Consider the following 14,435-nt stretch of genomic DNA (forward strand, 5'->3'; position numbering starts at 1 on the left):
TAACCATACTTAGATATCTTCTAAATTATAATCTGAGATTTATATTTTTAAACATTATCTCTGGTGAGTTTCAAATTTAGTATTTTTACAGAGTTTAAATCTCTATATTGAATCTTTATGCTTCTTTTTAAAACTGGAACTGAGCAAAAACATAATTCTAAAACAAGATTCCTGACTTCAAAGAACTGTGTCTTCAGATAACCTTTCTTCTTAAGTTGGAACCAATTTCCTTAAAGTGATACTTCCTCTCCTTTGAGCTCTAAGTAGAAAAATTCATGATTTGGACTTCATTTTGACTTTCTTCTGGTTTTTGGATTCCTTTATGCTATTCTGACATCACTAATGCATCTTATCATATCTTCCCCCAAAGCAAGTTGCTCATTGTATATTGCTCTCAAGTATTTTATTGAAATATAACCCGACAGAAGAAATTACACTTCTTGCTTCAATTTCCCTTAATCAGTGATAATTCCAATCATAACAATGGCTGGATTTGTATTTTTTATTCTGGATTCCTAATTACACGGAACAATTGAGGGTAATTCAAAAGTGTTTCAGAATCACCTACTGCCTGGATTCTGGAAAACGTCTTTTGTGAAACAGAGTGTTAATGCTCTGAGGACTCTATTATAGCTGTGCCAACATGTTCTATGCACTTGGATGGAATGAGAAGATAAAAGGCTAGGTTCACCATAACTAATATTGCAATGCCACTATGTGCTGACACTCTTGTCAGTCAACAAATATTGAGAACCTATTTTGTTTTAATTTTTAGTTGTATGCATTTGTATACTGTTAATTTCTAAAGATGACTGGTATAAACTTAGGAGAATCAGCTTGATATATACTTAAGGTATATGGTCATTTTTATGAAGATCTTATGAAAGTACTATAGACCATGAATGTCTGCATCTAAGTGATTAGAGGAGATAATGTTTTGAAGAATTATCTAAAATGAGCAACATTTCAATAGATGCTTTAGTTCTTAAATACTTCCTTATTTTAAACTGACCTGTTGTAGAGAGCTATAAATAACATCAACTTTTGGTCTGTTTCACAAAATAGCAAGTTTTATCCTATATCAAGCTTGATACTTTAAAAACCCTTGACCTTTTCCTCATCTGTATGAAATATTTTGGTATATTAATTTCTTTCTGGATAAATCAGTAATAACCAGTATGTGCGTGCGTGCACACACACAGATAACAATAAAATAAAAAGGCCTAATAAAGAGTATGTTAGTAAACTTCTTTACAGAGAGGTAGCCAACATGGAAAGCCATGACTCCTTTTTCCATTTTATAAAACAGAGCATAAGTAGTATTTTGCAAGGCTACAAAGTTGTTTTTTTTTTCTATTTGTACCATTTTTTGGTAAAAGTAGGAATTTCTTTCTTTCTTTCCTTTTTTTTTTTTTTTTTTTTTTTTGCATATGCATCTACAAACTCTAAAGGTAGGCAAATAAGAACTATGAGACCAGTGAATTACTTTTGTCTACTTCTGCTATGCTAATCAGGTGAGAGAAATCTGGGTTTCATATTAGGAGCCCTTCTGAACGGTTTAATTCCTTTACAGCTACCATTAGCTGTCAGCTTCGCCATGGATATTGTCCATGTGCACTTTGAGGTAGTCATTCCTTGTAAACTTCTTATGGCAAAACTGGCATTCTGCCAGGGGACGATTGGGATTGTGAGTCATCTTGTGTCGGATCAGCATTTTCTTCAGGCTAAAAGCCAAGTCACAAACCTAGAAAAGACCCAAAGACACCAATTGTATTATGCTGAAAAACCTGAAGATATGCCAACTTATCACGTACACAACATACATTATGCATCTTCCTACTGTTAAGTATGCACTGACAGGCATAAGAACAAAAATTCCTAGAAATAAATGGAATTTAACATCCCAACTAAAGGGTAAAGAAAAATAATTACAGTTCCCAAGAGTTGTTTGCATCTAGTGTGTGTCCTCTATACCCTAACCACCCTCCCTTCCCCTCTACTGCTATATTTAAACATGTCTAGATAAACAACTCCCTGGGAACAATATCTTTCTCCCCATGATGGAGTGTATTGACATTTTCATATTAAACCCCTTAAACAAAATGCCTAATGGCCCAGAGGGCATCTCCCCATTTGACATAAATAGCACAAGACTTGTCTCTCCAGTGATCCCTTCCATTTAGCCCCATTTGAGAAGTGAAAGGTTAATGCTGCTTTAAGCATCCTAAGTGGAAGTTTACTACCCACAATTCTGATTCTTTATTTCTTATCATATACACTCATTTAACTAGGGAATCTAACATGTTAACTTCATATAAGCTCTGCCACATTGCCACCTGGCCCAACAAATATGAACAGTCCAATAATTAATTTTTTTTTTTCAACGTTTTTTATTTATTTTTGGGACAGAGAGAGACAGAGCATGAACAGGGGAGGGGCAGAGAGAGAGGGAGACACAGAATCGGAAACAGGCTCCAGGCTCCGAGCCATCAGCCCAGAGCCTGACGCGGGGCTCGAACTCACAGACCGCGAGATCGTGACCTGGCTGAAGTCGGACGCTTAACCGACTGCGCCACCCAGGCGCCCCAACAGTCCAATAATTAAAATATTAAATTAACACAGAAGATGTAAGGTCCTCCTGCCTCAGTACTTTCCCACTTCTCTTTATGTAGCTTCCTCTTACTCATTCTTCAGGGAAGCCTGTATGATCTGTGGGCCAGAAGTCCTCTGTTACGTGCTTTCATGGTAGCCTTTACTTTTCCTTATAATACCTACTTTAAATATAATTAGTTACTAGATAATTCCTTTAAATGTCTGTTTCCTTGCAAGTCTAAGAAACATGATAGTAAGAGTAAGAATTCTGTAAATATTTGTTGACTTAAAGAAAGAAAGGTAGATACATGTTTGATAGATAGGTAAAACCCCTAAGAGCAATATAAGTACGTCAAAAACTATCGAATAATTCTAGAAAAATCAAACAAGGTGACTATGGAGATTATTTTCAAGTGAAACTCTAAACTTCTAAATTGTTTTTTTTTATAAAATTTGTTAAAATCGATTATCATAAATAGCACAGAATTAAAATGTACCCCTTATTTTCTATTTCTCTGGCTCCTTCTCTAAACCCCATGTAATGAACAATAGATACCAAAATTTTCATTGGCTTCCCACTGAAATTAGATTCAAAATAAATTTCTTAGCATGCTTGAAAGGCTCATCAATTTGCTCTCCAACTTCACTTGTACCCTTTCTTTCTCACTGTGCTTCAGCTCCACCTGCCTTTTTACCTCCCCTAATACCCAGGCTCATTCTCACCTACAGGCCTTGATTTGTACTGTTCCTTGAGCCTGGAATGTTCTCTTCCCCATGGCTGACTCCTTCTCCTCTTTTAGGTTACTTAGAGTTACTTTTTCAGAGACTTCTTCCTTAAGTATTCCTTTATCTCTTTTTAAATTGTTTCCAGTCTTTATCATAAAATGCAATTAGATATTTATTTAGGTTTAGTTGTTCAATGTCAATACCCCACAGGAATGTTGAGTTCTGTGAGCACAGGGGACCTGATATCTTGTTCACTATTTCATTTCAGTGTCTGGCCCAGGGACTAGGTTGAAAGGCTAACATCAGCTTTCATTATGTGCCAGGAAGCACTCTGTGCAACTTATAAAAAATTCACTTGTGCAATCCTCACCTCACCCTTGTAGGCAGATACTAATACTATAAACTCCATTCTATAGAAGGAAACTGACATTCACTTCAGTGTCTCAAGCAGGTTACCCAAGGTCATAGAACTAGGAAGTGGTTTCCGGGGTTTAAACCCAAGCAGTCAGGGTTCAGAGTTTTTGTAACCCCAAGGACCAACTATTATTAAAAGCTCAAACTTCAAACAAAGACATGTAAGCTGATTGTACTTTTTCCACTTGTCTGGCTGATACAATTTTTAAGAAATAAAAACCTCTTTGGAAAAGTAAAGGAGGTTCTCAGTTCAGGTCACCAGTGTATTGTGAGAGACACAAAGTTCAAGTTCATTTACACAGTCACCATGGGAAAATTACAGCAGCAGCAAGCTAGAGAAATGGAAGGGAAGTAAAACAAGATGCTAAAGTCATTGCCAATGGCTCTCAAATAGGGAGTCCTAGAAGCTCCATATAGGAGATGGGATGAGAACAACCCAACAGATTTTTGAATGAGGGTCAGGTAGAGGATTCAATGTCAGTAGAGAGCAGGTGATGTCACAGTTGTGAAAGTGACTACCTAGACATTAAAAGCTATGTTTTTATGAACTTAAATGCACTAACAGACTTCAAACTGATGTTCTGTATAAATCAGCCAACTGTAAGGACATTCATGGTCATTTTAATATTAGGGGAAAGCAAGGAATAATTCAAATAGTGTAACAGGGATGCTTCCTCTTCCTCCTTTCCACCCGAGATTCTTATCCAATCCTTCAACCTACTCCAAATTAGTATTAATTCACAAGCAAAAGAATAGGAAAATATTTAGTCTTTTTCTAGGCTAGAGGTAAACTGATTTTGTTTTAAAATGAAGTAAAACAACACATTTAATAGAACATACCTTGAGAGATAATACTAGAACACGATACAAACATCTTACAGTAACAAATATTTATCACATACAATGTGCCTGCCACTTCAGTTAGAAACAGAATGACAAAGAGTCTTGTCCTGTCCTGTGAAGTCCAGAGTCCTAAGGAGAAATATTTTCAATATCATGAACATAATTCTAGAAGAAGGAATAGGAGAGCACAATTAAGTCTTCCTGGATGTATGAGGGTTGTCATGTCATAAGGTGGGAAATGATATTCTGGGGAGAGGGAAGAGAAGGTGCAAAGGCACAGAGCTGTAAAGAGCAAGGCTCATGTGGGGAAGTAAAAACAGTTCCCTAAGGCTGAAGAAACAGAATATTAGAGAAATAAATTGAAATCAATCAATCAATCAATAAGAGAATCAACTTGAAAAAGAAGTTAGTGTTAAAGTCTGGACAACGCCCTACTTCAGGTCACAATCTTGCAATTTGTGAGTTCGAGCCCCACATCAGTCTCTGTGCTGACGGCCAAGAGCCTGGAGCCTGCTTCGGATTCCGTGTCTCCCCCTCTCTCTCTGCCCCTCCCCCACTTGCGCGCTCTCTTTCTCTCTCTCTCTCAAAAGTAAATAAACATTAAAAAAAGTTGGAGGCTAGAGCCAAACCCTGGTAATCATAATAAGAAACTGGAAGTATATTCTGCAAGTGGTGGGGATTTATTAAAGGATTCTAAATAGAGACTAACCCTCAAATATCATTTAGTCAGCAAGCTTGAGAGTATGAAACTGGGGGCAGCAAGGCCAATGTTATTATTACACTTCAAGCCAGAAATGATTTGGATATGAACTAAAGACAGCAATCATTGATTCCTTTATTCATTCTTTCAAAAACCTTCATTAAGTGCCTCTTATATGCCAGGCATAGTTCTTGGCCTGGGGATCCAGCAGTGAACAATAAAGAAGAAGAAGAAGAAGAAGAAGAAGAAGAAGAAAAACAACACCTCTGTTGTCATTAAGCTTAAAATACATGATAAATAATTAAACAAACAAATATGTAATATATCAAGTGGATATAAGTGCCGTGAAGGAGAAGAAGAATATGGGGTGAAGGTTAAGAAAGTAATAGAAATAAGAGAGTAATTTGAGCACAGAACTGAAATAAGTACAGGAGAAGGCCATAAAGTTCTCTGAGAAGGGTGTCCCAGATCAGGGAAGCAGCAAATACAAAGACATATTCATCGGAATATGCTTTGTTTGTCTGAAAAATGGCAATGAAGTGATGTGGTCAGAGTGAGGTGAAGGTGGTAGTGAGGTCAGTGCTTGGGGCAGGAGGGTTGGGGGTGCAGGTCTGTAAGGACTTTCAGATCATGGTAAACTTTGGTTTTCACTCTAAATGGGATAGACAGCCATTGGAAGGCTTGAGCAAATGAGTAAATATATAGTCTACATATATAATATATAAAACCTGACAAAGGTTCTAAAAAGGACACTTTGGGTGGTAAGCCTAAGACTCTGTCAGGAGCAAAGACAGGATAAATTAAGAAACTGTTTCATTATTCAAGGAGACTAAGCTGGTAGCTGGGCAGATGTGAAAAGTGTTTAGATTCTCCATTTATTTTAAATATGGAGCCAACTGAATTTACTACTGGACTGGATGTCAGGAGTGAGAAAAAGAGAGGAGTGAAGGGGCAGTGGAAATTTAGAGGAAGAAAGATTTTCAGGAATTACTGTGTCTGAATGGCAGGTACATGAGCTTGAACCCTCGAATCCTGACTCGGCCAGTTAGAAGTGGAAGGAAAGAGACAAGTCACACACTTCAGTGAGCCTCAGTTGTTTCATATAGGTGGAAATAACACCTAGATATTTCTGGGTTGTAGTGAAGATCAGAGGGAATATATATAAACTGGATCACTGTGTCTTCCCCACAATAGAAGCTTGACTAGTTGATGCTATTGGTCATGGCTTAAGGAAAAAAAAAGTGTCTGGCATGAGAATCAGAGCTTTGGTTTTGGTTATTTGGAGATGGTGAAGCCCTCAGAAAGATGTATAGGTTTTTTTTAAGTTTATTTATTTGAGAGAGAGAAAGAGAGAGGAAGGAGGAAAAAGAGAGAGGGAGAGAGAGAGAGAGAGAGAGAGAGAGAGAGAGAGAGAGAGAGGATGCCAAGGAGACTCCACGCTGTCAGCATGGACCCAGATGTGGGGTTCGATCTTACAAACTGTGATATCATGACCTGAACAGAAATCAAGAGTCCAAAGCTTAACCAACTGAACCATTCAGGAGACCCAGAGAGATGAATAGTTAAAGGGAATATGTTGAGCAACTAAGCTGGCTGGGGAAATATTGATTTCAGTAAGGAATATAGGAGAGAAGTCTCTTAAAATTTTTTTAAATGTGTATTTATTTTTGAGAGAGAGAGAGAGAGAGAGAGAGAGAGAGAGTGTGTGTGTGTGTGAGAACAAGCTGGGGAGGAGCAGAGAGAGGGAGACACAGAATCCGAAGCAGGCTCCAGGCTTTGAGATGTCAGCACAGTGCCTGAGACAGGGCTTGAACGCACAAGCCATGAGATCATGACCTGAGCTGAAGTTGGACACTAAACTGAGTAAGTTACCCAGGTGCCCCAGGGGAAATGTCTTACAGGCGGCTCAAAACATCTGCCTAGAGTTCAAAAGGGAGATCGAGGCAGGAGAAAGAGAGATTTGGAAGTCATCACCATAGGGATAGTAGCAAAGATACTTACAGTTCAATAGCTATGGCATGCTCAGGGAGCTGTACACATGGAATGACTGTGCCTAAGGGGCTAGTGTTGATGAGTGAAGCGGTATTTGAGAAAAATTGTAAACAACTGAGATCAACATGTATCAGTTTCTTCTTGACAATTTTGCTCAAATGCCATTCAAGTACCACTCAAATGTCATATATCTCTGTGTGTGTGTGTGTGTGTGTGTGTGTGTGTGTGTGTAAATGCCAGGCAGTGGGTACAAGAGATGGGGAGGGCATTCCAGGCAGAGGAAGTAGTGCATGAAGCTACAAGGAACAAGAAACAGAAATGCAAAATGGCATCGCTGCTTCAGGAAACTTTAAGTGTCAGTACAAACAAAATGCAAAGTACTGACAGATAAGAAATTATTAACATATTAATAATAACAGTTGACAAAACCCAGAATAATTTTTTCTGTCAAGTGGCAAGGTGGATTTTACCCTACAGTTTGTGAGATACTATCATAGAGAAGCACCTGATTTGGTTTATACTGAAACAATCACATTGAGAAATTATTACTGACCCCAGAGAAATAAAAAGGATTATAAGAGAATACTATGAACTGTATGCCAACAAATCAGATAACTTAGATGAAATGGACAAGTTCCTAGAAACACATAAATAACGAAAACTGACTCAAAAAGAAATAGAGTAACTCCAGAGACCAATAATAAATAAAGAGATTGTATCAAATAAAAAACCTCCCAGGGCGCCTGGGTGGCTCAGTCAGTTAAGCGTCCGACTTCGGCTCAGATCATGATCTCACAGTTCATGAGTTTGAGCCCCGCATCGGGCTCTGTGCTGACAGCTCAGAGCCTGGAGCCTGCTTCAGATTCTGTGTCTCCTCCTCTCTCTGCCCCTCCCCTGCTCTTGCTCTGTCTCTCTCTGTCTCTCAATGATAAATAAGCGTTAAAAAATTTTTTTTAAATAATAAAAAAAAAACCCTCCCAACAAAGGAAAGTCTGGAATCAGATAGTTTCATGGATAAATTGCACCAAACATTTAAAGACTTAACACTAATCCTTTCAAACTCTCCCAAAAATAGAAGTGGACAGAACACTTTCTAATTCATTCTGTGATGCCAGCATTAACTTAATACCAAAGCTAGAAATCGATATCACAAGAAAAGAAAACTAAAAGCCAATATCCCTCTTGAATATAGATGCAAAAATCCTCAAACGAATGAAAAACAAAAATTCCAACAAGCCAAATTCAAAAGTATATTAAAAGGATTGCCAACGAAAAAAAAGAAAGAAAGAAAGAAAAGAATAAAGAAAAAAAAAAAGGCAGGGCATGGATGGCTCAGTCGGTTAAGCATCTGATTTCAGCTCAGGTCATGATCTCATGATTTGTGAGCTCAACACCAGCATGGAGCCTGCTTGGGATTCTCTCTTTCCCTCTCTCTCTCTGTCCCTACTCTGCTCGTGAGCTCTCTCTCTTTTTTGTCTCTCAAAAACAAAAAAACAAAAAGCAAAAAACAAAAACAAAAAAACAAAAAGCGAAAAAACAAAAACATCACAAGTCATGACCAAATGGGATTTATTCAGACTGCAATGGTAGTTTCACATAAAATCAAACAATGTAATAAACCATGTTAATAAACAAAAGACTAAAAAATGATCATCTCAACTGATGAAGGAAAGCCACCGACAAAATCCAACAACCTGTATTGATAAAAATACTTAGAAAACTAGGATAGAAGGTTGCTTCCTCAACATAATAAAGGGCATTTATGAAAAACTCATAGCTAGCATCATATGGAATGGTGAAAAACTGCAAAATAATGCAAAAGAATAGACCCCTACTTCACACCATATACAAAAAAAATAACTTAAAACAGATCAAAGACCTAACTGTAAGAGCTAAAACTATCACACTCTTAGAAAAAAAACATGACAGTACATCTTCATGGCCCTGAAATTGGCAATTCTTATATCTGACAACACCATGCTGAGAAAAAGAAAAAAAAAAAAAACATAAACTGGATTTCAACATTTAAAAGTTTCATGAATCAAAGATATTATTACTAAGTGAAAAGATAACTTAGAAGATACTTGTATATCATATATCTGATAAGAGCCTAGTATCTAGAATATACAAAGAACTCTTATACTCAACAACAAAAAGACAAAATTTTTAAATGGGAAGAGGACTTGAACAGACATTTCTCCAGAGAAAATACAAATTCCAACAAACAAGCATATAGAAAGATGCTCAGTATTGTTAATCCTTTTGGAAATTTAAATCAAAGCCACAATAAGATATCACTTCATATGCCCCATGGTGACTATAATTTTACAAAACAGAAAATAACAAGCATTGACAAAGATGTGGAAAAAATTGGTATTCTTGTGCATTGCTGGTGGGAATATAAAAATGGTGCAGTTTCCATGAAAAACAGTATAGCAGTTCCCCAAAAAGTCAAATATAGAATCACCATATGACACAGTAATTCTACTCCTAGGTATATACCCAAAATAATTTGCTTTTAAGACAGAGAGACAGGGGCACCTGGGTGGCTCAGTCGGTTAAGCGTCCGACTTCGGCTCAGGTCATGATCTCGCGGTTCGTGAGTTCAAGCCCTGCGTCAGGCTCTGTGCTGATGGCTCAGAGCCTGGAGCCTGTTTCAGATTCTGTGTCTCCCTCTCTCTCTGACCCTCCCCCGTTCATGCTCTGTCTCTCTCTGTCTCAAAAATAAATAAACGTTAAAAAAAAAATTTAAAAAAAGACAGAGAGAGAGAGAGAAACAGAGAGACAGAGACAGACAGAAAATGCATATGAGTGAGTGGGGGAGGGGCAAAGGGAGAGGGGAAGAGAGACTCTTAAGCAGGCTCCACTCCCAGCACAGAGTCCAATGTAGGGCTTGATCTCAGAATGGTGAGTTCATGACCTGAGCCGAAATCAAGAGTAAGATGCTCAACTGACTGAGACACCCAAGTGCCCCCAGCCCTGCAAAGAATTCAAAACAGGTACTTAAATACTTTTATGCACATGTTCCTCACAGAGCAATACACAATAGCCAAAAGGCAGAAACAACGTAATGTTCATCAGTGATGGAGAGATAAACAAACTGTGGTATACACAATGGAATATCATTCGGCCATAAAAAGGAATGATGTACAGATACATGCTACAATGTAGATGAACCTTGAAAACATTACGCTAAGTAAAAGAAGCCAGTCACAAAGGTCACACATGGTATGATTCATTTACATGAAATATCCAGAATAGGTAAATCTGTAGAAATGAAAGGAGATTGGTAGCTGTCAGGGTCTGGAGAGAGAGGGGATTAACTGCCGAATGGGTATGGAGTTTTATTTTGGGACATTAATGTTTTAGAAGGAGATAGAGGTGATGGTTGCATAACATTGTTAATGCACCCAATGACAATGAATTATTCACTTTAAAATGGTTGATTTTACATTCTGTGATTTCGTTTCAATTAAAAAAAAAAAACAAAAACATTACCCTGGCAGGGTAAAGAACGCACACATTGGAGATTGAATGTAATAAAACACAGGGAGGAGCCAGGCTGTGCACTGCTAGTGGGAAAAGAAACTGAGAGGAAGTAATAGATTTGAGAGTTATTCAGGAAAGAGGAAGACTGGGAATGAGAGAGAAAGGATGACTTCTATTCAGAATGAGTGGGTTAAGAGGGTAAGATTTTGGAACAAAGACAGCCAGTCCTTTACAAAGCAGGATGCATTTCAAGGAGGTCTGGGAGGCAGTAAACTTGGATCTTAGTCAATGGACTAGTTTGGGCCACAGATAATGATCAGAGAGTTTTGAAAATATGATAGAAGTAGATGGAATAGAAGGAAAAAAATCATGTTTGTAACATTATAGTTTTTAAAAAAAAATGACATCATGGTCCAGTTTAACTTAGAAAGTACTCAACAAAAATATCTAGCATAAATGAAAGTTGAATTGAATGTGATGATAGGCAGATGTCTGTACACAGTCAATATTTAATTTCTATCTCCCATCAGTTATTTGTGCAGTTGTACAATTAAGTAATCTAAAGAGGTTGTGCCTATATGGAAATGTTTCCAGTAAAAGCACTGACTTATTAAGCCAACTGAAATTATTAAGCAGGAGCTGTACCTCCAGTTCAGGATCGAGTTCTACATGTGCACATTTCTTTCTCTACGATACTTCTTGCCTTAAAGAAGTTCACTGTTCATAAAGGTACTTTTATGAGTAAGCCCACTGGGAGTACATTGTTGCCTTAACCTTACCACCAAAGTTTCATGGAAGGACAAGGAAAACATCTTGTGTTTGTGAGCTTCCTTTCATGTGGACTGCTTACCCTACACTTATCCGTTGGGATATGCCAATGGGACTAAGTACTCGAGTTTCCCTCCACATTTAAAGAGCATTCTGTACTGTGCAATTTTACACACTACAACTTTAATGTTTCTTCTTACATTGAGCTACATTAATACTCTTTTTGCTATTTTTGTATAAGAAACAAGCATCCAAGTGTTTTCCCTAAAGCCTGTGTCAATCTTCTATCAACTGTCAATCTTACACAGAATGGTGACACTGTTCATTGAAAAACCATTTTTTTCCTAGATTAATTAACATTCAGATTCATTTTATTGAGTGTGGTAGTATTTTTCCTTTCATAAATACTGTAAACAACTAAGTTGATAATTTTCAATTCAAATGTCATACACAGAAAATCTAAACAATTAGCAACATTATTTAAACAAAGGAGTTCATTCATGTTTTAGAAACTCATTGTTTGGCTGTAGCAAAATCAGTAATATCTATGGCCTGGTAAATCTCTGGTTTAACTGCCACTAACCTGTCAAAGATTTGGGCAGACATATGAAAGCTGCCTGGAATCATCATGAGTTTATACCTTGAACGAACAACTCAATTGCATTAAAACTTTGGGTGCAAATGTGCCTTAAAGAAAATCGGTTAATCTGCTGCTAGTAAACTAGGATGAACAAAATTATGACAAAGTGGTTATATGGATTACATCAAAAGATGCAGGCAGCACAAGGCATTAACAGAAAGACCAGCACTGCAAAACAACACACACCCATCCATACACACCCAGGTGCACAGATGCCTTACTCACACACATGCACACAACACACACATCTGTCACTGGAGGACACTGACGGAAGAAAAGAGAAACCAAACTCACATCACACTGAAAAGGCTTTTCTCCGGTGTGCGTCCTCTTGTGCTCATCCAGGCCTCGCTTCTGGCTGAAGGCTTTGCTGCAGTCTGAGCACTTGTAAGGTTTCTCCTGCAGTCAGCGACAAGAGATCGCCATGAATTTAAGGGAACATAAAGCCCTCCTTATAAAGGTGTATGTGGTGTGTGTGTGGGGGGATATTTTATCTAGTTTCGTCGGGTGCTGCAGCAAATCCATGGGGTTCCAGAAGTTATTTTCAGGGGAAACAGCACTACTCGACATCTGCTGGACAAACTGAACTACTGGCTCATGGCAGTTCACAGCCCCAACATTAGACTGCACCACTTTTCTTTAGGAAGCAAGGTTCTGAATGATTGCCATGATCTAACTACTCAAAGAAGTGAACTCTTAAGTTTTCTTTTGGTCTTTGGGGTCACAAAAATTTACTGAGATATTCGAGACCCTTGATCTAGATGGTGCAACTTGTTTACTATCTTGGAGGAATTCCTGGGAATGAAAACTTCAGAACAAAATTTTCATCAGATTTTGGGGTAAGTTTAAAAAGCTACAGCTCAACTGTGGTTTAAGTATTTTCATTTTTATTGCCCAATCTTTCTTCTTACGTAGGATGTTCTTTTGTAACATCTAAATTATGTTTTTAAATGAGGTATTTTTTAATTGTTTGTCATAGGCTCTTAAGGAAAAAAAATGTCTTCACAGGAGAATAAAAAGTGTTCACATTCCTCAGCCATCTTTGATACCAAGAATTTGTATCACCAGCCTTTTTGCTTAGAAAATAGATTAACATTGTTCCATTAAAACAGCCAGTCATTACCAAGCAGTGTATAAATAAAAAGATTTGAGGGGAAAAAAGTAAGATTTCTTTAAAGTAAACTTGCAATGAGATTTTTTTCAAATACATCTTCAAAAATGTTATAAAGTTTTTAAAATTGAGGTAGTGTGTGTGTGTGTGTGTGTTCGTATTTAATTTCATGTTATGTAGACAAGCTCCATACACATTTTCTCCTTAGTATTTAAAAGAATATTATAAAAATTGTCAGGCCTAAAAAAATGGTATGTAAAGAATGAAACAGATATGTGTGTGTCCACTGGCTACGTCTTACAAAATCAAACATTACTAGTGCAGGTGTCCCTCTCAACTCCCTCCCCCAACCCCTCCACTCCCTAACTGCAGCACCTGCCCACTTCCTAAGAGGTGACCACAGTGCTGGATGGTGAACTTATCAGTCCTTTGCTTTTCTCTGTTTTTACGGCACGAGTATGGAAGGATCTCTAAACAAGACTTAGCATTATTTTGCTTTCTAAACTTATTTAAATAGCATCACACTGTATATAAACTTTGTGAGTTCTTTTGAAAGTTACTTAGTTTTGCTCAACATAATCTTTATGGGCTTCTGGTCCTCAATTTTATTTTGTGAACATATGTAGTTCCTACTCATTCATTTTTAGTATCATATAGTATTACACTCAATGGCTACACCACAATTTGCTTATATACATCATCTAGTGATGGGCAGTTCATTTTTTACCAATTTTTCACTCTTACTTTGCTCTGAACTTTTTTGTATGTGTATACTTGAATGCAGAGAAAGTGTAATTCCCTGTGGTGTGTGTATCTAGAAGTGGGTTGCACCTTCAACTGTTTTAGGAATGTCCAAAGTCTACAAAGTGGATAAACCATTTTACACTCCAAAATGCAGTATAAATGTATCAAATCAGTATGTTGTACCCTTTAAACTTATATAATGTGATAGGTCAATTATACCTTAGTTTAAAAGAAGGAGGCAAAAAATAATATAGTATTAGTGTTTGCTTGGTATATCCATTTTTTTACTTTCAAACAGTCTATATCCTTAGATATGAGGAATGTCTCCATAAATAGCATCCAACTGGATTTTTTTTCAAACCATACTTGTATCACTTTTGTTAAGATAACAAGTTTTGCTTCTTAATCTTCATTAA

The 14,435-nt window shown here is 37.3% G+C and overlaps 1 protein-coding gene across 4 annotated transcripts in view; it reads right to left on the bottom strand.

Moving 5' to 3' along the window:
- Positions 1-381: 381 nt before the first annotated feature.
- The window catches only part of PRDM5 (PR/SET domain 5), a 208,299-nt gene continuing 194,245 nt past the window's right edge, over positions 382-14,435 (bottom strand). For 2 of the 4 annotated variants that reach the window (XM_060654274.3, XM_060654271.3), the window contains 2 exons: positions 12,459-12,563; positions 382-1,744 (listed from right to left, as the gene is read on the bottom strand). In XM_060654274.3, the coding sequence (XP_060510257.1) occupies positions 1,580-1,744; positions 12,459-12,563 (270 nt within the window). In that variant the 3' untranslated portion in view covers positions 382-1,579. The remainder of the gene's footprint in view (positions 1,745-12,458; positions 12,564-14,435) is intronic. The other 2 variants (XM_060654275.3, XM_060654272.3) reach the window with 2 other exon arrangements.

Source organism: Panthera onca, chromosome B1, assembly GCF_046562875.1.
Source record: "Panthera onca isolate mPanOnc1 chromosome B1, mPanOnc1 haplotype 2, whole genome shotgun sequence".
NCBI classification, from domain to species: domain Eukaryota; kingdom Metazoa; phylum Chordata; class Mammalia; order Carnivora; family Felidae; genus Panthera; species Panthera onca.